At 31.0% G+C, this 26,092-nt stretch overlaps 1 protein-coding gene across 1 annotated transcript in view; it reads left to right on the top strand.

Annotated features, from left to right (window-relative positions):
• The window catches only part of LOC126832771 (uncharacterized), a 33,434-nt gene extending 11,899 nt beyond the window's left edge, over positions 1-21,535 (top strand). The window contains exons 2-5 of the mRNA XM_050563700.1: positions 16,794-16,894; positions 18,291-18,432; positions 19,315-19,461; positions 19,777-21,535. Of these exons, the coding sequence (XP_050419657.1) occupies positions 16,794-16,894; positions 18,291-18,432; positions 19,315-19,461; positions 19,777-20,000 (614 nt within the window). The 3' untranslated portion in view covers positions 20,001-21,535. The remainder of the gene's footprint in view (positions 1-16,793; positions 16,895-18,290; positions 18,433-19,314; positions 19,462-19,776) is intronic.
• Positions 21,536-26,092: the final 4,557 nt, after the last annotated feature.

Here is a 26,092-nt window from a genome sequence, read left to right on the forward strand (position 1 = left end):
CGCAGATAGTCTTTCAAGAGTGATTTATTTATGACACCCGTGTATACATATACATACACGTGCATAATGAGCCACTTTCATTTTTGTTTGCTGGCATACAAGTGAGTTCAAACGGTAGAAAACAAAATAAATAAGTCATTTGTTTGCATCGATCGTTCCACTTTGTATCCGTAGCTCTAAAAATGTAATTCCTCAAAAAAGGTTACTTTGAGTTATGTTTTCATACATTTCCACTTGGCAGCTAAAAAATATGTCGGAAATAGTATTCAATCGGCTTCGTTTACTTTTGTGTTTCAATATAACGGTGCCGCTGTTAAACTTTGTACATTTCCGTTTACAAATAATACACAAGTCCGTTGATGAGATAATATCAAATGAGTTTCTTGGTCAATTTTTCGGCTGTCATAAAGTCGCATTCGTCGATGTCGATTTGAATATTAAAATTAAAAATGTTTCTTGTAACTTTCTGCCGTTCTTATAACTTTATGATATCGAATTTATTTTACGGGCTGATCGACATAAGTGATTCGCTTATTTTCTCTGATAACATTAATTGTAATATCATATAATTTTTCTTTTCGATAAACTAAGATGAACTATTTTTTTTGTATTTTTACAATACTATACATATTTCAAATATTTTCTTATTTTTGGATTTTCCAAAGCTCTATCATCTTCTGAAACTTAAATTAATATTATTAATTATGTAGTATTTTTTTTGTGGTTATGGTTTTTTTTAATAATTTATTATTTTATTTCTTAACTATATTAGTATTTAACCACAAGTGTTACTTAGGGATTTTCCAGGAAAACTATTTAAAACAAATGAACTACTACCCTGTATTTAATCCCATAATCCTAACGAACGCACAAAACATATTCGGTGCATACTAGTTGTGTCCCGAGTCCAGGAAGGACCAAATTGTATGTAGGTACGAATTGCATCCCGAAGTCCTCTAAATCGTACCCCAAATCTTTCGTAGCTTAAAAGGTTTACACTAGTTGCATCCCTTTGTTGAGTGCCGACGGTAGAATTACAGTAGCAGTGGTCCCTAATACGTAAATACTTTTATAAAAATGTTTAAGTACTATTTTTAAATAATAAAATGGCTGCTTTGAAACGCTAGTGTGTAAGCAACTTTATTCAGTTTGACCGCTAAAAATTAAAAATTCAATAAAATATTCGCATAGTTTTGGAACCTTGTTTTATAGGGGACAGCTAGTATCATCAAATATTTAATAATTTTTTGGATGCAACTCGTATATGTTATACCTGAATTTGCGAGGCAACTACTGTGGTATGACCGTTATAGTTACGATAAGGATCTGACAGGATTCGTAGTTTCCCGAACTAGTGACATATTTTATCCATCCATGTTGTACTAATACAACAATAATTTGGTTTGCAACCGTTTGCTGTATTCATAAGGATAAATTGCTATTGGCTGACAAATAGTACAAAACGTATATAAATCTGTCAATTCATTGTTCTGTACATCATATGTATCTTTTAAACGACAGATTTGTTCGCAGTCAAAGTGTCAGAATAATTTTTAAAATAAAAAAAATACCGATTATTTACCCCTCCCCGATGTAATCATTTAAATACACCTCATATATCAATAAGGGATTTATCGCCATGATAGCGCCAATGTAATAATGTGTACTAATATGATTTATGGAGAATTGATATGTTCCTTCCCAAATTCGATCCGCAGTCACTGAATAGATAATGAAATCCTGTGTAGTAAACATACCAAATGACCGAAAAGATTAAAAAAGTATACTTATATTCTTACGTTATAACAGTTATGATATAGTATAATGCCTAGCAAACAAATAACATTATTTCATCACCTTTACTTTTAAAACCACTTTGTTCGTACATTAACGTCATTGAGTGTATTCAAAAGCTTGTACGTCGAAGTTAAAATAATACTATTTTTAGTTATATTATACTTATATAATAGCATATTGTAGGTACATAAAAAAAACCAATGTACAACATAAAATAAAAAAAACAGTAAAGTATTACACATCAATGACTTCTAAATTAAAGCATTATATATTATAATATATAAAGTAATAAGTTTAAATATACAAAAATAAAAGCTTAAGTTAAATCGATTGAAATGTCATATTGCAATATTATTCAGGGTATCCTTTGTTATTACAAATGCGTAAATTAAGGTAATAGAAATAAAGATAAAATTGGTGTTCAATCTGGTGGCTTCTTTGAAGTTCAATATAATTTCAAAATCTTTTTATACTACTTAAATTATATATATATATATATTTCATTCAATCGTTTTTTTTTATTTCGCTTTAATTTTCCTTCACTTCAAAATCGTTTAATATCACTGAAACAAGTTGAGCAACAAATGCATAAGAAATACTTTTTATAAAGAAGTACATAAATAAAATATCAGCCATGCAGCGTGATTGTTAAAATTATTTTAACTGTTTTATATTTTTTATGATATACATTTATTATTGTATTAATGTATTTTATAATGTAATACATTATTGTGTGAATTGCTAGAACCAGTCTACTGAAATATAATATGATTCAACAGTAATATTTGCTTTAAATATATTATTAGTTATTCAATTATAGACCATGTATGAAAATGATTAGTTTAATTACTACATACATGTATGTAATTAAAATGCAATATACTTTCACAGTAACTTATAATTCTTATATAGAGTTGCATAACATATATTAAAGTATAAAATGGGAATGTAATAAAATAATTGTAATGCTATTCATAAAGTTACATATTTTAATTTAAATTAAAACGATGATATGACACAAATCCAACGACATTTTGACGAAGTCTTGACAATCTTTTAAAGTTTTCCGATATTTTGTATTACATTTTACTGATTTTAAATAAATATTACAAAAAAAATCGTTTATGCTTATCAATTTATATTTTATGTAAAGACTATATAAAGGTATTGTTTATTTTAAAATGTATTTGCTTATATTCTGTTCTTTTTGTTTTTTATCTCTCCACTGTTTAAAAAACATAACGCATTTTATATAGTACTGATAAATGGCTCAGCAATTCCTATTATTATGGATTGTTTCGAGAGGGGCGATAAATAATAATATACCGATTGCACAGCTACGTGACAATAATATTTAAAAGAATTTCTACAAAAAAAAACATCTCCAGTACGATCTACGGAGGCCGTTTGGGAAACGTCAATTAAACGTCAGTTAATGAAATTCTTGGCAGCGATTGTGAAAATCACTCACGAACCAAGTGGATAACTATTGTGAGCAAATTATGTGCAGTTTGACCAATAGCTCAAATGGTTGTAATTAATTGGAAAAATAGCTTAACGCGAAGGTCTAAACATTGGAAAATGTCGGTAAATTATTTTTATATACTCATCATGTGTAATGGATATTATTTACTGCTGTTGCACATTGGTCAAATATAATAAATATGCTGATCTCCAAAAAAAATATGAAAAAAACGTCTACATTTTTGCTGACCATAAAGGCTTTTTATAGACCTACGTAAAAGTCTACTGGTGGGTTCGACCACAAATGCGGTTCCAAAGAAATATCGCAGGAAAGTTCAAAATAAATTTCATGTACGTTTTGAATAATACATGAAACGCTCGTTTTAATGAAATCAAGATTTGTATTTCGTTGAATACTTTTGCCGAGTACACACACACATCGGAGTTGCTAAATTGCCTATGCCGTATGCCGTACAACAAAAATCACCGGCGGCACCTTGATAATATTATTACGGAACCAACGTATTACAATATATACCTATATGTATTACAACACACTATGTGTACTATATATAAATGTAATTGGATACAGCGTGCTCCAGACGGATTTAATTTAAGCAGTTTGCAAACTCATCACTTTCCGGGCTTCGACAACGACCCCATCCGTCATCACTTCGGTTATTACAACGTGCACGACGTTACAAGTCATTTATACCGGAACGAACACAGGAAGAAAAAAAACTTCTTTTTGTGCACATTTATCCTCTTAAATCGGTTTTCAATCGATTTTGCGCCGTCTTTGAAGTACGCTCGATGTCTTCAAAAGCGATCGTCACTTGCGGTCTTGTCCCGGAAAAGTTATAATGAATACCAGGAAAATATATTGTTTACCTAATGTCTCTCCTTAACGGTTCGACGACGACGACGACGAAGAAGATTTTGACGATGACGATACACTTATTATGATGATGATGAAGATAACATTATAAGTAATATCGTCTCGAGCAATTAACGAGTTTATCGAAAACGATTAACTACGTTCTGGCCGAGTTTCAGGTGCGTTGACGGCCGGTGGATTAGATAAAGTAATATTTCATCTCAAAAACAGTGTGGCAACCGCAATGGTCGACTGTCTCTCCCGGTGTTTAAATCCGAGTATCCATCAGAGCTGTGGTTGGATATTAAAAAACATCAGCCGCGTTACGAGGCGACCCGTGGCCGACCGGTTATGCGATCATAACATAATCCCTTTCACGCGGCACCAGCGATCTACCCGGAGGAGCTTTGGCTAAATCCTGCGGTCGGTATTTTATTAGGAAATTGAATTTTACGATTATTATTTTTGTCCGCCCTGAAAGCCGAAAGCGGCTTAAACACTACAGGCCGTATACGGATTTGGTTTTTACAGAGATTACGAGGTTGAAAATGATGTCACCGAATTATATATATATATATATATGAATGGTAAACAGACGTCATACGTCGTTGTTTTAGACAATAAATAAAACAGTTAATTTAAAAGCGGTAAGCGTGTATATTCGGACAGCTAAATAATGGATTAATACACCTGCCTGTGTCCGCCCGTGTATTGCTGTTGTGTTTTCCGGACCGGCATTCGAGTTTAGGCGAAGTTCTGTGTAATCAGACAAAAGGGTCCTAGAAAGTTTCGACGGGGCTTAAGAATTCCGAAATGATTGAAATTAAAACGGTTAACTAATTCGCGTTTTGTTTCCGGACAGAGTGTTTGGAAAAAGGCAGTTAAGCGATATTTCACGCTCAATAAATGACGATCGACTAGATGAATTTACACATAATGTTAATAATTTCTTAAAAAAATAGTATCTATCAAACAGATAGTGAACATAGCGGCGAGGTTTCACATTTTGTTTTCCCCCTTTAACCGTAACTATGTAATCTATCTACAATAGCGTTTGAGTGTTAAGAAATTCAATTTTAATTAACATTTTGTTTTACTTGATAGCCCTTTGTAGATCACTATAAATAGAGTTCTTTTGCTAGAATATAAATATAAATATTACAGGAAAAATCACTTATTATTATTTAAGCACAATATTATTTAACTTTTAAAAACTTTTAAATAAAACCTACATTATATACCTATCACGAAACTGCACCAGTATTTACAATTCCTTGTACAAAATGAGGTAATTAAATATCTTCTTCTTCTCCTTCGCCTTCGTCCCAACTATTTAGGGTAGGCCACCCTTATCCTAAACCTCCACTCAACATGATCACCCACATCTTTGTCGCATACATCAGCAGTCCTCATATAAAAATAAGGTAATTTTATTATTTAAAAATTAATTTGGTAAACGACTACTAGGTTTTATTCCTTTTTTTAATCTGTTAAATTTTGGTTCAATGCTTTCATGTAGTATAGTTAGTTCAAATTTTCATAACTAGAAAGTCAAAACAAAGTTTTTTAATACATTTTCATCACTCAAACGCTACAGTTATGCAGTAAACATAAACGATTAAAAAGGTGTGTACTTAATATAAGTTTGAATACAGCAAAATCTAGTTTGTTATTAAATGGATCAAATCAAAGTTTTCAAATACAATAGAATAAAAGTTTTATTAAAAATGAACGTTAAGGCAAAAATTTGTTTGAGTAACGTTTTAAAATCATTTAAATGAACTATTATTATTAAGAGCTCTTTTTTTTTTAATTTGGTCACTAGGTCGTATCTTTCTGCGGTAAAAAAAGCTATATCTTTTTATAAAAATAACAATACATTATCTCAAAAACTCCCCCGACGCCATGTCACTGAGTTAAACAGAAATTATGGTTACCAAAATTATTACTTACCTACTTTCTACTTACAATTTAAACTTCAAAGACATTTCTTGGCAGAATGATTTATAGGACGATCATTTCTCCTTGATTTAAAAAACTTTTAATTAAAAACTTTTTTCCCGTCTAGATATATTTTTTTTAAAGCTAAGCATACACACTCGAATATCACCAAATAAATTAAATACCATGTGCAATAATTTCAACAACCTCTATTCGGTTTAAGTATAAAAAATAATATATAAAGAACCTTGATAAAATAAAAATCCATAATAATATTTGGCAAGCCAAACACCCTATTTAATTAAATAATGCATACTTTCAATCGAAGGAAAGCAAACATAAGTCGCTGAATAGAATTATTCATTCAGTTAATAGAGTAGTCGTTTAACAATGGTAATCTTTTTATTTGGATTATATTATGCCACTAGAAAATATTTTACACGAATATTTTCTTCGTGAAAATAATTTCGAGTAGTTTATTTTTTCATGCTAAAAGTTTTTTCAATCATCATTTGTTTTTCAGTACGGTTGAATAAATAAAATATTGTGACAAAAATGAATGTTCAAAGAGTGATAGACTGAAAACAATATTCTAGGTGAGATCAAAATTCCTATGCTAGCACAACAACATACCGTGATTTTGTAATTTTTTTTAATTATAATGAATTTATATTTGTTTAATAGCCGTTTCAACACATTATCATACTTTTTGTACTAAAATTGTATATAATCTATCATTAATAATAGTCATTAACTTGGTGTAGAATTTAACTTGGCTGATGTTTTCAAATAACTATTTGTAGCAATCAGAGCTGGATTTGGACGTTCCCGGGCAACACCTTCAAAACACCGCAACCCCCCCAAATACCCAAGGCCTATATATTTACCACTTTTCTAAATTACTTAAATACTTGCCACCCGGGACGACAGAGCATATTTTTCTCTCCTTGACTCGAATACAGCCATGGTGGAAATACAAAGAAAACAACTAACGCTATTTTATTTAGAAAAAATGTTGTAATCATTCGTTTTTTATGGCAAAAAACAACACTAACAAAGAAAGACAATTTTTGAACAAATTATTATGTAAAATGGTCGCTTTTCTTTGTACAAAATATTCAGAAATTTTAAAAATGTCAAGGTTCAAATAGTTACTGATTTATTTACAAATTATTATTTTTTAATGGTACCTATAGCCCCAAGCATAGTGTGATTGGTAAAATTAGCTGTATAAATGTCATACTACGTACAACTCAAAAAGAACAGCTTGATTTTTTTCATAAGTAAATAAACATTAAATATATATAAAGCAACTGTCTTCGTTTACGCTTTACAGACGATTTTATTACGCTGCAATGTCTTTTTGCTGTATTTTTTTTTTTCTGGTCGACAAAAAAGCCCTGAGGGTCGATACGCTGTGCGACATTGTTGTAGAAGTAACATTACCCGGAAATAATCAAAAGACGTTTAAACAACACCGGTGAAATCGGCCAAAAGCTATTACTTCCGATAGCCTACACGTTTTTCGAGGGCTCATTTAACACCTTGTGAGCATTTCTATATGACACCGTGGCCAATAGCTTTCAGGGTAACGCCGTTCAATACTCACTAGCATCATTCATGGAATTGGTAAAAAAAAAACAGCAATCCTTAAATGAATTCATAACAACGTATAAAACAATATACTTATTACTATTTATCGTTCAGTATAATATGTAGTAAGTGTTAAGAATAATCAGGAATTGGGAAATGTTAACGTAATATATTAGTCAATACAAATTAACTAAGACGGTAGTAATTTTACTGATATAAAACTCTATATATAATACTATAATATTATTTTTATAACTTAATCGGTGAACGCTGTGAAATGAGTCGTCTCGAGACAAACCGTCATCAATTACCTTCAAGCCTTTCAGGTGTTATACGATTAAGAACACACGGTTATCGATGAGAAATGCCCGCATTTCTAGACTCCGAATACATGTATACATATTAGAAAACAAAATTTTCCCATTAGATTTCTGCCCGAGTCTGCGAACGCATTATTATTATTATATAAAAAACCTTTCAAATACTATTAGCAAACTAAGTACGAACTTTTGGGCCGGATAAAAATGATTTAAACTTTAGTCGGAACAGTTAAAGCCAAGTCCGTGAGCAATAAATCACTTTTTATTGATAGCTGATCTTTTGATCGTTTAAAGAACGCTCTTGGAAAATAACCGTAATGTTTCGGAACATTAGTTGCCCACTGCGTTTTATTTTCCTTCGTTGGGTATTTTTTCGGATATAACGAAGCGTAACCCATTTTTTCTACATAGACAAATGCGCATTTGTCACATAACTAATTTCCTGTGTGGCACGGTCGTGAAATGGAATACAATTATATTGTCATCGCTATTATTCACGTGGGCACCGTCTGGCGGACAGAAACCTTCTTATTCGAAACCATCAACATTTCTAAAATGTACGTCCGCTATTATTAGTAGAACTACTGCGTGACATTTCGCGCAGGTAAAGGGTTTGAATGGCGTTAAAAGTTTTGCCCTTCAGCCGACGTTCGCCGAAAGTTTAATTTCTATGTGAAACACAACGAGTGTAAAGTTCGCCAACACACTTTGTTCCGCGCTTTGCATTCAATACCCTACCGTGAAATATTTGTCTGTGGTTTGATTTACTACGTCAACGTGCAGAACGTTTCGTGTATCATATTATTATGTATAATTTAGTAAAACGCTTATGAAATAGGCGGTTTTACATTAAAAAAAATATATATATAGTTGTTAAAAATAATTCCCGTTCCGTCCGTCGCGGTTCGATAGCGGTGCCACAACGTGGCGGCTGTTGGATATGGTTAATACGCATTATACTTAAGCTTGTCTGCGTGTGAATAATGCATACAGTGCTTCGGCACCCTAAACGCATGGAAGTCGTGTGTTGCTATTATTATTTTGTAAAATATATTAGTTCTCCTGGCATCGTTTAACCCGAATGTTATTGCCGCTACCGCAGATCCCTCTTATATTTATTTTACCTTTAGATGATAACATTACCAACTCGGCCGTATAATAACATAAAACGTCACTCCTACACGCGTTTATACGAAATCCACTTTCGTTGGGTTTTTTTTTTTTTTATATCTTTTTCGTTTTCCTCGTACCAGGCGCAAGTATAACGTATAAACACTCATGAATACATTATTAGATGTATTATGTATCATGCATAATGCTAGTATTTTATATTAAAGTTAGTATAACTATAGATATTATTTTTATGTTATCAATAACGGCGGCGGCCGTTACATAAATAATAAAATACCCGATACTAATACTGCCGAGTGCTTATTTTATTATGAAACGATGCGCATACCTAAATCATATTATTTTTTGATATTGTTTGAAAATCACTATCTATATTATTCATTTTTTACCTTAATGCCGAGCTGGGAAGGCATTGACTTTTTAATCCGATACCATATACATTGTCATACATGGTATTTACCAAACGTCAACTGAAAAAAGAGACACATATATTTGAATCAATTGTTTTTATAACAACCCTACATTGAAAAATAATGTTATAAAACTAACCACTAATTTACTTCTGAACTTAACATAATGACCCTATATACGGGCGCCGAAAAGCTAGTGAACTTGCAAATGACCCCTGTCTGAAGCAAACTGTATTGAGTTCATCGAAAAAGGCGCAGAGATAAATTCGATTAGCGAGTCACTCAAAATAAAACGGATGTCAGTATTAATTTATCTCAAGACACAATAATGACGACTGTGCAAAGGGTAAAACAATATTTCTTTTTTGTTTCGACTTAAAAGCAGTCTGCCAATTTCCTTTTAAGGGATAGTACGTGTGTGTGAAGAACTTTAATCCCAGCTGAGTTGGTTCAATCGGAAAACGGCACTCGTAGTCTCGGAATTTGTAACAGCACGAGAAATGTTGCCCCGTGCCGGAAATCAAACGAACGACGAGCTTAACAAACCTTCGGAGATTCACCAAAAACGAATTTAAATGTCGATAGAATTATATATTAGGCCTTTGGAAATAAATTATTCACTACTGCAGATATTTGGTCGTGTGTCGCAAATTCCAGGTTGTGTATTCATATCAGTCCAAAAACACACCCATCCATTGTTGCTGGTAGTAAAAATCAGGTACTCTAATTTAGTGTCAGAGTCATTATGTAAAACGTTGTGCACACAACGCAACCCTTGTTTGTGCTCGGTACAGTTGCACGCCAAACGACAACCTACCGAAGTGATAACGAGCCGCGGGTCAAGTAGAAAATTTCCGTGGTAAATATTGTGGACGGCCCGCAGGGTGATATTGTGCGCGTTATTCTTGACAAATTACATTTTCCAACTGACTTCGCTAGGACTGTCGGGCGGCAACACTATCGAATGCATTACGGTTGAACGAGTCAAATGTGACGGATGATGATCACGGGTCCGAAAACATGCAGTCTGTAACGTTATCAGTGCGCACACAACTGGAAAATTCATTATTCATTTTGCGTCTTATTCGTTTTGTCGATTTTTCCCGTTTACCTCGTTCCTTTTCCACCCTCCTATCTGAACCTCTCGAGACGTTCACATTCCCAGCGTTTTCAAACTGTACAGCACACCAATTTATCTGCGTAAACAAAACGCATTTGCACTACCGGCTACCCTCTATTTACGCCAGAGCATTGTAAGTTGCGCACACCTACTGCATAATATAACATATACATGGTGTGAAAAAAAAAAACTAAAAAAAAAAAAATGCTTGTGCTTAAAAACATTTAAATGCTTAACGCCAAGGGGCGTACACGCGCATACAAATGATTCTCTTTCACGCGTATGTACTTATGTTATAGTGAACGTTTCCGGTTTCGATTTGTTTTTATACTTTAGAAACGGTTTGACTTGACTAAGTGTTCTACACACCGTACAGAACCAAACTCTTCGAGCCACCGGCAAAACGACCATAAACGTTTGAAAAAATTGCAAAATTTATTCTACACGCGAAAGAAATACGATTTATTCAAATGCATTGTACACATTAAATATATTGATTATTTTTACAGAAATGAAAATTCCTTGAACGTTATTTAACACCTAAAAATAATGAAAATAATTTAAATCAGGTGAATAAATTGTTGACCAGGGAACAGTGATTTTGCGGCATAGCATATAGAAGTAGATTTTAAATAATTTTACACTGCAGAATGGCTTAACAAAATACAAATTATTAATATTAATATATCTATTCGGTTTATTCGGACCTGATCAGCTGACTTTATCGATTTTATTAATTACTCGTTCATTATACACCGGGTCATGTCGGGTAATTATCACATAGTCGGATAACCGAGAGACCACTGTACTTGATTCCTAATGACTGCGGTAGCCGATAAGTAAACAAATTCGTTAAAAACAATCTTTGGTTGGGTATACTTAAAATAATACAAATTGCGGAGGGTAGATTTAAAAAAAATATGACATTTAGTAGTATGTAGTTTATCTCGAAAACCAGAATCAATCCAAACAAAGTAATTGCATCTAGTGTATGTGTAATTTAGGTGTATACTAAAACCATGGACAAATTTTATGCCGTAGAAAAAATGAATTTCTTAGGGTACTATTTTTGCTATGTAGAACACTACCATATTGTTTATCTCATAACTTTTCAGACATAACCTTTTTTTTTTTATTATTTGAGTATTAAACATGTGTAACTTTAAAAAGGGTTTTGTATTAGTTTAAAAAAATTGTCGAACCCGTAAACTTGCGAAAGAGCTACGCGGTTTTTCAATTTTATCCTTTTAAAACGCACTACACACGTGTTAACTACTTTATTTTTATATACCGTCGGTTCGGTGGCTTGTGATAATTTGCCTAACGCATCGATCTCAGAGAGAGCCGTATAAGGTTTCCTGCGGCTTCATTTGCCAAAGTTATGAAAACGTAAAAATCCTCTTTCGACCTGGATTACTTACCTAACGGCATAAAAATCCCATTCACCCTTGTCATAAGACATCATCTCACTCAGGAGTCGGCACGTCAGCATAACCCCACGAGTTGTATACGTTTCGCTACAATATGTAACGAATTCATTTGTTTGCTACGCTATTAAATCAGCAAAAACCTTTTTAAAAATTAGTTTATTCCACAACTATTATAGCTCCCTCGACACAATATTATTACACCTCTATATAGGTCAATATTGCCAAATGGCTTTACGTCATTACCAGGTGGGCCATAGTCAGAAAAATCATAAATGACACTATAATACATATATATGTAGACTATTTACACCTTAAATTTATTTACGCCTTTTAAATAGATTCAAATTGTTAAAAAATTCACGTATTATGTAGTATAATAAAATTACCTATATTTGAAATGATTTATTGTTTTTAATACTTTACTTTCTTTTAATGTTTTCGACATTATTTGTTTAATTATGACAATTATAATGATAACACACTGGTCGTTTCGTGTACCAGACCAGTTTTTTTTTATTCTCGATTGTTAATACATTTGGCCAAACAAGCGTCGGTCTAAATCTATCGAGGTTAGATACGTTTAAATAGACAACAATATTATCCTTATATCTATATGCACTATATTGCACCGAAGAACTACATTTTCATTAAACTAATGTACAAGCGTTTTACCACAAAACTGCAATTTTTATTAAATATATACATATAGTCGAACTCATGTTTCTGTTTTTCCTCTATCGGCAAACCCGCTGAGTTTATCATGAAATCATCAAACGACATTTTTTACGCCCGACCATAATAATAATGGCATGAACATATATATTTTATATACTATTGTAACTCTGGAAAGGAGGATCGGAAGATAGCATAATGATTGTCGCTGTCGTTTTTGATGTGAAAACAATGACAGCGGTGTTTATTCGCAAAGCTTTCAGCTAGAGAAACGTTAATCATGGACGTTTTAAATGTAAGCCACCAAGATTACATAGCTTGTGAGACAATGGCAACGCAAAAGCTATCACAAAATTTTTTCGGCCGACGTCTGTTTTTTCTACAAACAAATAATCTTCTCTTATTTTTTTAATCTTTAAAAAAAATACACTGATCGGATAACAATGACAGAACAACCGTAGTTTTAAATAGTCGTACAACATATATAGCGAGTATGGTGAAACGACTAAAAAATAATAAACATAATATTAATTTCAAATTTCAAGCTTTCTTTCTAAATAAATGATTAATCGTCTAGGTTCAAAGATAGCGACATAAATTCTGTTATATTAATACAACTTTGAGTTTTACGTTTAACGCTTATACGTATCAACATTTAGAATAAATTAACGAAAGCTAATCGATAAATATATAATTATGTTTTATCATATTGGAGTTTTTAGAATTTAAAAATATAGGTAGTTAAAATGATGTTTTTCTCTCCTCGATCCCATTTCACAGATCTGTAGTTTACCCCACCCCAATACGCTCCGTCTTCATATTTCCTTCAAAATTGTTTTGAAAAATAAATCTTTGCTATACAGATTTCATTATCTTCAGAGAAAATTATCACGTGAAGTAGAACATCTTTTCAAGTATATTATGGTAAATTTATCATCAGTAATCGTCTATTTTGGTTAATATTATATAATCAATATAAGTGAACACAAATTTATGTTTCGGTTATTATAAAACCTTAGTTGGCTATATTTACAAACGATGAAGTAAATCTGCATGCACAATGTACAAAACTGTTTTCAACACGGGACTTGATTTGTTAAATGATTAAAGCGCACTCAACATATGTACATGCACGCGGTAGGTTTAGAAACTAACCAGGAATATGTTTAACAGCAGTTGTATTATTTTTTACGTTATTTATTATTTACGTTTGATAAAGCAATAATAATTGCAGGGAAAACAGACTGTTTACGTGTTGCTTCAACGTTGTTATCGCAGCATAACTAACTTTGTTTGTACATATTTTGCATAAAAATTTTTTTTAAAAACAACCAACCGTTAGAAGTTAGTTCATAATTATTATGGGTCTATGAACTCTTCAAAAAATAAAATAAGTCTTACAAATATTTAAAGAAACACAGGCAGGTTAATGCCTATCAACATGTCGTAAAAGATAATTTGTATATACTAAACTCGTATAACAATACACTCTCGTTAATATAACTTCTAATTAATATTTATTTGAAACAACCACCCACAAAATGTAGGTAATTACTAGGTTTATAATTTTTAATTTAAAATACGTGATTCTCTTCGTTTGTAGAGAATTTATACTTATTCAGGACAAATTACTTCCTACTGGCTTGGATTCAATTTTGAACGTTTTTCGATCTATGCGGAAATAGTAATTATTTGTTGGAACAAACTCAGGAAAAGTCAACAACGGCGGATATCGACCGGAAAATTAAAAATTAATAAATAGGAAAATAAGGTTTCAACTCAGCTAAAATGTATTTTTAGATCTAATTAAATCACGTTTACTTGTTGCGTCTATTGTATAAGAAGAACGAACTCGACGAAAAGAAAGAACAAAAATTACGTGGGAAGCCAACAGCAGTGAGATCCAAGGCTCTATAAAATAGTATATCCGTTTCATAGATACCATACTGTTAATAATAAATACTCACTATGATGGCTCGATCAGTGTGAATAATACACCTAGTTTATTTATTTTCTAAGTAATTTTTCTTAATAATTGTGCTACACCTAACAACTATCCATTTGCCTAATTATAGGGAAGCTTGGCTGATGTCTTTAACATCCCTGGAATTGAAATTAGAGACCCCTAAATTGCTGCGTTTGATACCTTAAGAGTTAAGTGGTATAGGGACAGTGCCTTTAACACCTCAACTAACATGACGGTGACTGGTTTTTTTTTATAAGGCTAATCCATTTGAGATACTTAACACCCACATTTCTCTCAAATAACTCTTGGTAAAAACAATTTTTTCAATTCACCGATCATAATAAAATTCACTGTTGCCTACCATGGTTGAGAAAGAAGCCACCACCGACCAAGAAAAATATATGAGGCCAAGTTACCTTTGATCTCTTGAAAATTCATTGATTATCCCATTACTTCTGTTGCATAACGACTATGTGGTATATTTCAAATATTCCTGAAATCTGAAATTTAATTATAGTAAAATCTCAATAAATTTAATAAAAAATATATAATTCTAGTTATGACATTGTTAGTGAATTTATTTTTTATATAATAACTTATAGTCTACAGCTTTTATTTATTAATTGATTTGAGAAATTATAAAACAATATGATTTTCGGCTTCCACCGTCAATTAAAACATTGATTTTCTTTAGGCTACGTGACCATTATCCATCTTTTTTTATCTGTTACGTTTTTATAAAAAATAAAGGAGAAAACAGTTTCGGACAAATAATTGCATCTTTGCCAACTACAACAGTTATTGTTAAACGTCTTGCGATGGTCTAAAGGGGAAAAAAAGAGAGTTAAGTGTAAAGTTCGACGACAACTACCGGTCAGCACGTCCAGTAAATATCATACGTGATTTTTTCTGAATTTAAAGAAAGACGATATGGTGTAGTCTAGGTCTTGTACACACGTTCATATTGTTGCAGAGCACATTTACCTTACAAAATGTTACAAAACGCACGGCCCACGACCACGATACCTCGTTCATTAATCATTGTTCAGGCCGAGGAGGATCGTTAAAAGTTTTAAGGAACTTTTAACCGGCCAGAGCGACCGATTATAAATATACGTATATCTTCTACCGCAATTTGATGGCAAATATAAATTAATTTTAAAACGCGTTTAATAACCGTCGCATGAAACTTTAACGCAAACGCCAATAAACTCTGTGGGATATCTTGTGTATATATACATAAATAAACCTTTTACCTCGTTACCTCGTTTGGATGCAAGTGTTTAAGAAGGGTACAAATTATTTTTTAATTAATACACCTTTGCATTGATTATAAATCAGAATTGACCTTTTGAACGTTATGTCAGAAAAAGCTGACCGAGTACATTGGATGTATTTAATTGTCATAGAATGCGTTTAAAATCGTTACTATGCTAAAAAATAACGCATAAAAGATTCGATCATCCCTGGCATGACCTATTGTAGCCAAGTGGTTCGGTTTATTTACAACACACTTATTTATATACTAACAAGCAAATTATTAAATACCACTAACGGTAATTGTAATGGTAATAATAAATTATAAGGTTTGCGTTCCACGCAGGTTAATTTTATTTTCAAAATGAATTTCCTTCGGTCAAATCACAAAATATCATACTTGTTTTGTTTAATTTTAAATAACATAGGTATTGACTAATATCAATAATAACCAGACGTGCTTTATTTATTTGTAATACCATTATACGTTAGTTAATATATTTATAAATGATTATATTCCTTGGGTCTAAAAGGATAAATCTCTTTTTTAGTAAAGTTCGGCAGCTGAGCATGAAAATTTTTATTTTTTCCAAGTTTTGTATCTATATAAGTTGTTTTTTAAAACTTTTCATAACATTGTCAATTCTAATCCTGAGAGTGACATTTTTTTACACAATATACATACATGTTTAGTGGACTAACTAATTTTTGTCAAGCATTAAAATTGACTTTGCTAGACCCTGTTTGCTTTTGTTATGATAAATTTTACATGCAAAATTTTTAAATTAAACCCAAACATTTTTGTTTTTTTCTAGTGCCATTTGGAATCCGCAGTTTGAACGACGCTGTTTTTGCTAACCCTATGGGAACGAAACCATGTAAGGTCGCTGGAGTGTTTTACAACCACAGTCAAAAGGTAAACTAATATAAACATGTACAATCAATAAAATCCGATGTTTTCAATTTGATACAAATAAAATGTGTATAATACTGTTTCATACACACACCAACTAGTTATACTATATATAGCTGGCTTAGTGCAAATTTGATACTTGATATTTAATTTTTATCTTTGCTATAATGAAGATATTATGATAATAACCTGAACTGTCGATAATTGAAATATTTATAAGTAGGCTAAGAAATAATCCCTGATTTTTTTTGTTTATGACTTCGACGCAGGTTTTTTTAGTTATATTATTTCCAGAGATTTTAAATAACAATATTGATCTCTGATTATTTCCTTGTGACAAAAATCTGAAACCCTCTTCCGAAAATGCCTCGATTTACGGCCTTCGTACTAATAACCCAACTTTCAAGATAAACACTCTTGAGTATCAGTGGTTAGTAGTGAAAAACAAAATTGGCCAGAACATAAAACAAATTTATCTTATGAACTACGGCTAAAATAATGTGGGTAGCAAAATGAAAGATTTTTTTTAACACTAACCACATACTATTAGTCCAGGCAAATTAGATCCAATTTTGGCAAATAGCGGAATAAAATGATGGAAAGCTGAATTTTGGTATACACCTTATATTATAGGTATACACCTACATATTATGATAATAATACAGCCGATATTCAACAACAAAATGCCTACTGTTCTATAACCTTATTTCTATGTCCACAATATGTGATAAGACCAAGGTTAATTTTTGTACAGACTAGATTGTTAATATGCCGTATGCGTAAGCACACTTCTAGCGACCCAATTTAAAATGTTGAATATAAATAATTACAATTCAAATAATAAATTCTAATTTATTCAAAGTGAAGAGAAGTTGCGTGTTCCGAGTATTACCAACGGCAACGCAATTTATTTAATACAACTTTAGGGAGTATATTGGTAGCTAGCTTGGCGGTACAATATTTTAGCTAATTGGCCTCTTTTGTTTTCGCTACCCGCCAAACTCAAATGTTTTTTACAATTTATAATTAAGCGTTATTTAATTGTGTAAATATTTTTAAAAAACGCTGATTTGTGTAACAGGTTAACGCAATCGTATTCACAGATTATATATAATATATGTATTTAATCAATAAATACTTCTACGATAATAGATTACTAGTCTAGTAATGATTAAAACACTAATGTGCCCGATAGTTTGGTTTACACTTTACACTTCATTTTAGAAAAAAAACTGCTTTATTATTGTGATTTAAACAAAAGAGACACGGGGACATATTTTATTTACAAATACTCTGACCCGTATGCTTAAAGCACATCAAAACAATGACAGATTATAGTATTACTAAAACAGATTATTATTACAAAACTGTACACTATTTTAAATAATACATTTTACAGATACTGTTCACTGACCGTTGCAAATCTTGTTTATGCATTGATGGACAAATATTTTGCTACTGGCAATGTGATGAAAATGTTACTGCGGACGAAATGAGAGAAGCAAATGATGATGAAACCCTATCGACGTCGACGACTAACAGTAATATCAAACAAATTACACTAGAAAAACACTATAACATTATTATAGCAAACATAAATTTATTAGTAAAAACTTTATTCGCAAATGTAATAACAGAATTAGTTTGGATTTTTTTCGTTAACATTAATCAACCTAATTTTTTTTTTTTTGTAGCAATTGACATTTGTCATCAACTTTATTAAATAAAATATTAGTTTAATAGCATAATATAATATATTCGAGAAGTTATCAAAGACCTTCAGAAACTTATTTAAGATTTGATTAATTTTAGAATAAACTTGTACACCTTTATATATGTATATATTTTTTTCATTTCAATTTTGAAATAGTGTATCCAACCAGTTAACTTACTACAGCAACAAAATAGTCCTAACCAATGAATTTAAACAGTAACTTGTGTTTTAACGAATTTCTACATCTTCAAATAAATTACAACCAAACTTTATCCATAATAAAGACCTTGAAAGTTTTAAAAATAATGGTTTTGGGTATTTAGATAAACGAGCTTCGTGTACTAGGAATTATGGGATTTTGAAAATTGTAATTTGTTGGCTGCTACTCTTGTTGCACGCAAACTGCAACCTAACATATAACTTAGTCCCTTTTATGTACAAAAAGTACATGATATATGATATATTGTAATATCATATGTAAATACATAATATATCGATACCTTAAATAATACAAATTAGATTAGCCTAATTTTATTAGGTATTTAAAATTGTACAATTTTTTTTTATTAAGCCCTAGCTGATGGCTCGAGAGTTCCATACTATTAGTTATATAGTGTAGAGTTAGGTATTCAGTTTTGAGTTGTAACGAATTCTTAACATTTATTCTACCAATCTAACACATCACCTAATTCGTGTTTATTTCCTATAGGCTTGTTGACCAGTACAATGGAAACGGAAGACAGTCCTAGGACGACCAGCCCCGGACCGTCTACACGTTCACCGGACTCATCCACACAGATAACTGCCACTGTCGGTCCCAATAAAACGACTACCGAACCGTTTTGCCTCGTTATGGGTACGTGAAAATCATCATAAACCACACATTAAAGGCAGAGATGTGTTTTTTATCATACAAGATAAGAAAACAGAGTCGAAACAAACTTGTCATGAGTTTTTTAAATTAGGAATAAAAATGAAAAACTTGTATAAAAATATACAATTGAAAAAAGTGTAAAAATATAAGGGACCCGGATATATAATTATTTTTATTTTCTTCTAAAAAATACATATACCAGCGTGGTTTGTCAAACTGTTTCTACTTTCTGTTCGACCTTTATTTTTGTACAATAATATAGTATTGAAAGATTTATGCGGATGATTTTCTGCGCAGGAGTCAAGTACAAACCGGGCAGCGTCCTGCCCAGGGACTCGGGGTCGTGCCTGGAATGCCAGTGTGGTCAAAATTCTCAAATCACTTGTAACCCCAAGGACTGCATAACGTTGAATTCACTTAACGACCAAGACACGGCCGAACCGGAATTCTTCGGAAACAGAAACGGCGAACAGAACAATGAAAATTTCAATCTGGACATGTTTGCCGTCAACGTTGTCTAAATTGAACTACACTGCGTTTATGAAATAACTTGGATTATATTATATTCTTTTTATCTTTTTAACTAGGTTTTTAAAAACTAAACTATAAACAAACAAAAATAATACCTAATAACAAATATATTACCAAAAGAAAAAATCACCGTTCGTCTGCCCATACCGTTAGATTTTTCAAGCAAACACAAACTAATGAAAATTTGGTTTGACGGCAAAGCTTTGTACCGTAGTACAGGGTTAGCACACACAAAAAAACAATAATAATATCAATAAAAAATATTTTCAAAAACAAATAAACAAAAAACAAGTACATCATCGTTCAGCCTTGATCTGTATTATTACTTAACCTTAAAATAAGACTTGTGCATTTATATTTAACTAAAACCGTTTGAAAAATAAAAAACACGCTTTTTTTACAGTTGTCGCGAATAGAATATTGAATGATAAAAAACTCCAACGTTAAGGGCGTTTTTATGATATAATTCCTACATAACATAACACGGTGTATAAATTACAACCATTCCAATATTTGTACATTAGCATTAAGTATTCTAATGCAAATTTTGCGAACCACCCACGTGATACCGTTTATCTTGAATACATATAATACACATTATATATTACACAAAGCCAAATTCCATGACCCGTTATTACGTTGGAGATTCTTGAAAAATTCCTAAAGTTTTAGACCTACATAACCGCGCAAACTAGAAAGTTCTTAAAACATTTTTCATTATCTCAAAAATAACCAATTCATAAGTCCGGTGAACCGATACAACAGTTGGAAGTATAAACTATTATTTATTATTATTTTTTTTTTTTTTCTGAAACTCACAGTAATTTTTTTATTAAATGCGATAAGTAATATCTCGAGGCGCCATTGCATTTAATATTTATTTGGAAACAGTATATTTGAGTGTTAATTTTATATTTAAATATCATCGCAAAGAAAAAGTTTGTGAATTGATCGGAAAAAATGTTTTTTACCTTATTATAATTTTTCAATTTTGCCAACTTTTTTTTTGAAATTTTAACTGGTATTTACATAACATTGCGGACTTAGCTACATTTTCTCTTTTTTTTACACTCATTCAGAAACCACTAAACCCCGTATCCGAGTCGCCGTTAACGTACCATATTGCCAAAATTTGACTTTAATTGGCATGCAATTGGATACCAGAAATATTAAACAAGATTCAGTCCATAATTGATTAAATTCCAAAGTTAGTTAGCCTATACATTGGTTCTTGTACGTAAACAAATTATAATAAAAACCATATTTTAGTATTAAATATTAATGTATCATAAAAAATAAAGTATCGTCATATTTTAAAAATATAAAACCATTATAATATTATAATAATATATTACTACTAATTGAAATTTAAATATCTTATCATTGTAATCGATATTGTATGACAAACAACACAGAATTAGGTAACCAAAAATACTTAGTATTAAAATATATTATATATATTATAACTTGTATTCCCTATTATAATAATCGTTATTAATTATTATTATTCTACAGTTATCATTATTATTATTTAACCGTGTACATTTACCATTTTATTATACATATCCGGTAATGATTGATTTGTGTTTCCGAATATTATACTGAAATTATATGAAATTTATGTTGATAATTGTCAGATTTTCTTGATATTATTAAATAATAATCCGAATGTATAGATAGTCTCCAAATTCCAAAGTCAATATTATTACTATGTACTTACTACTGCATAATTCTATTTGAATTTGCTAATTCTATGAGAAAATCATATAGTGTCGTTCAAATTAAATTGTTTAAATACGTTTTTTTATTAGTTTGACTATTTATTTTTTACCTTCAAACTCTTGGGCTCGATACCAGTACGACACATATTTTAAAACTATCTCTATTATGTGTTATTTTATTTAATCTAAGTGTACAAGATAGCAATTTTGAAATTCTTCTTCTGCTTCAGTGCGGAAAACGTAAGTAATAGCTTTTTACAAAGAAGACGGTTTTATTACTTTATTTTTTAGTAGAACTATGTTCGTATTGTCTTGTGTAGTCCTTTTATTATACATTACATTTCATACCTAGTTGTACTTTACGGGAAATGGAAACTTTTAAGTTCTTGTTAACAAAAATTCTGACTGATAAATATTTTTAAATTATTTTATTCCTTTTTAAATAAAAATAGGTAATTTCAAATTAGCTAGAGGTAGCTAGAATTTAAAAAATATAACTTTCTGATTTGAAAAGTTTGAGGATAGTAATAACACGACTAAAAAAACCTACCAATTAAAACATTTATATTATAAAAATTGTCTCATCAAAGCTAAAAATGAACTCTCTACTTTTTTTTTTTTTTTAGCAATGAAAGACCTTGACTTCTGAGGTTATTGGACTGTTGAATAGTATCTACGAACCATTTGTATAATATAATTTACAGTAAAACGTGTAATCACATAAATATCGCGATTGTAGCTCTGACTACAACATAATAGGTTTTTTTTTTGGTCATAAACAGTTAAAAATATTTTAATTACATTTTTTCTATATTTTAAAAATCAATTTTTTTCTGTATGCAAATTTGGTATTTAAATAAAATAAATTAGAACAATAAATACAAAATAATTATCTTATAAAGAGTTAGGACTTGTGTGATGTTATGTTGTCGAATGCTCATACAATATACTGTTCAGACTTGTGGCTCCCAATTAAAATTTTAACGAGAACGGGTAATACATTTGATACTACGTTATTCTTTAAGTTAAGCAGTATTACACGATATTATAAATATACAAAATCATATAATTTATTTTAGTTTATTTTTTATCTACAATGTTGGCATAAATTAATATTAGGCATTCATTTTTACCGCATACAAATAACTTTTGATATCCCAAGTGTTTTTACAGTTTAAAGTAATATGATTGTCTATTATAACAGTGCGGTTGTCAGGTCCGACCAATCAACAGCAGTTAACTGAGTTAACAGCCAGCTTATTGTCAGTTGTTAAACCATTACTTAAAGTAACACCGTTTAACATTATTACAACATGATACCTTCCCAATCGTAAAATGATTAACGAACCACCATGGACCCCATTCAATTTAATAATTATGTACAGAATTAGTACAGACGCATGCACAAGATTTAGAAACTAACTATAATTTTGTTATAAGAAATCAAACAATATATTGTACACTATTTCAATAGTATTGTTGATATTTTTTATTTCATATCAACAGTACGCACTCTAGTGGTGTTTTGTCAAGACACTGGTTTACATTTTGTTCAATATGTATTTTATTTCAAATGTACGCTATTTGACATTTATAATGATTTAAATGTAATATAATATTTCTTTAATCGTGTTCTTGGAACAGAACAACGATTAGACAAAATTAAAGGATTACCTGCTTCAATTTAAGTTTATCTGCGTTTATACTTTATTTTAGTGGTAACCCCAAAAATCTACAACTTGATACATTAATAAAAAATAATTTTCTCAATATTGACTATTGTTAGTATCATTAACAGATTATTTTAAATCTAAAACAATCGAAACTAATGCTAACAGTGAAATTGTAGCTTAAAGCAAAGATCTTGTAGAATTTTAGCCTTAAGGAGTAAACTTACTCTGATAAAAATCTTACGAGGTACTCATGCGTCATTCTATGGGAAATTCTATGAGCAATTTTTTCTTTAATCATTATTTTACTCAACTAATCGAGTTAAAAAAAAAACACTCCAAACTACACTTTCATAAAATACAAATTTTCGGAAATATTATTTAATAATTTTTTTCAAATACATTTAAGTAAACGTAAATTTACAAAAATATAAAATTCTATTTCATAATTTATTTTTTTTTTCAGCATATTCAGCCTTAAAGTTGGTCGAATAAATGTATAAGATACTCGTATTTATACGATTCCGGTTTTCAATAAAATAATTAACTAACGTCTAATAAAAAAATGTTTGGGCTGCCTTTTAAATTTGTCCACTGAGACCTGGACAAAAGATGTTGTAAATCCAAGTTCTGTAATTAATTCTTCTTATCAAATTATGAAATATTTGCTTTACCGCAACAAATCTATCAAATGTTTGTCCTTCAAACCACTATTGTCGATAACAATTAATAATAATAATTAATATTCAACAACCATTATAGAGATGGGAATTTTCGTTCATTTTACTGAACCAGTTTAGTGAACGATATTTAAATAAAGAGTTGCTACAATTTAAAAATTTCAAATAATATAATTTTATAAATTATAATTTGTTTTTATTTTTCAATTAGTTTTAACAATAAATTGCCTTTGAAAACCAAAAATTATATTATATTATAATTTATAGTACACATTTAACAGTGCTGCAGCAATAGTATGATACGCAGTTAATCATTATTCATTTTTATCAATTTCTAACGGTATAAACAAATGAAATATACGATAATAATTACTCAATTATTAATGGAATATCATATTTTATCAAAATGTATATCTGTTCGTATGAGATAAGCAAATAGAAAATATTCCAACATCGAGTTAACAGCTATACTTTTGACAACCTTTATCTCAACTATATTCACGTTTATTATTTTAATACTCAATATGCATATTGCTTAGTTATTGTAAGAAATTTAATAATAAAATCTACAAAACTAAAGTAACTGATAATTATGGATTGTACAAATAATAATAATATTAGTTACTCGTTTTATTGTCATTGAAAATACTCGTGTCGAGGTACACTATTGTTAAATTTGATTTCTTAGGAATAAGTTATTTAAACAAAGTTCAATCACCTATGGTAATGAGCAAAAATTGTTTTTTTTTCTATGATAGCCACTTAAACAAAAATTAACAATAACAAAAAAGAAAAAGGTTTAAATAGTAACATAACTATGTACAAAAAGTTGTAAGAAACTATATAAAAGTTACAGTTTTTTTGTTAATGGACGTTGCAGCACGATTTTCAACTAGGTATTATACGAGTATAGCACATTAGTTAATTTAAAATTGTGAATAAATTTAAAGTCACCTAACGTCAAACAGGCGCGTACAAATTCTAAACATACTTATTCTATTGTAAATTTCCACTTGACTTCATCCGATTCTCGTCAATCATTTTATACAGAATATATAATACAAGTACAAACTATATATCATGTTGACGTGGGATAACAGTAACATGCACAAATAAATAATATTATATTGAACTTATACAGTATGCTCTATCCCGCATAAGAAAGGTATTGCGTAAAAACCAAAACGCGTCACTCCTGGCTGTGCAGGCGCATACGAAAGCAATGACTTAGTTTCTGCGCACTACCTTTCTTATATGGGATAGAGTATGATTGTAACGTCATAGCTACAATGTAAACTGTTGTAGTCATAGTCGTTTCACGTTTGGTGCGCAAGCGAGTTGTTTTGCGCATTGTTTGTGGCTATGCTATTAACAATTGCTTCTGTATATTATAATGGTTAATAAATTGACGGTTAATCGGCGAAACGATGGTGTGTGAAACCCAGACGGGTCGTAACAACTAATAACCCACGGTTTTAGCAATATATATATATGTATAAACACCAATGACGACATCAGTAATGTTCGTAAAGCAGCCGACGAGAAGTCGTTAATCGGGTGCAGAGCGCAGTGGAATAATAGCACTTATATAGTAGTCTATGGAGTACTGTAAAAAAACAGTACTGTTTATTATCATATAAATTGAAGTAAATAAAAGTACAATATCAGTACCAGTGGCTGCCACCCGGTTGCGCGTGCGCCGTGCGCGGCTCATGTCCGGTAGGCCGTAGGCGGGTAATAAGCAGTAACGAATAACGATAAAAAAAAAAAAAAAAAAAGACTAAAACGCGAACGTTGGCCGGTAGGCCGATGCGGAGTACGCGGCGGGGCGAGGGAATTGGCGACCACAGCGTTGTCGACGCGAGCTCCTTGACGATAAAACGATAAAAACAACGATTCTACAACGTCTTTGGCGGGCGCGCGGGTCCTTTGTTGTAGACGTGCGCGCGTCCCCCGACCCCGCCGCCGGCCTATCGCGCAGTGGAGCCATACGGCGGCGCTCTTTGTGGTA

This window comes from Adelges cooleyi, unplaced genomic scaffold (assembly GCF_023614345.1).
Source record: "Adelges cooleyi isolate 19-005CV unplaced genomic scaffold, UGA_ACOO_1.1 ACOO_flye_CR_arks_rails_tigmint_CR_PRNA_167, whole genome shotgun sequence".
NCBI classification, from domain to species: Eukaryota; Metazoa; Arthropoda; class Insecta; order Hemiptera; family Adelgidae; genus Adelges; species Adelges cooleyi.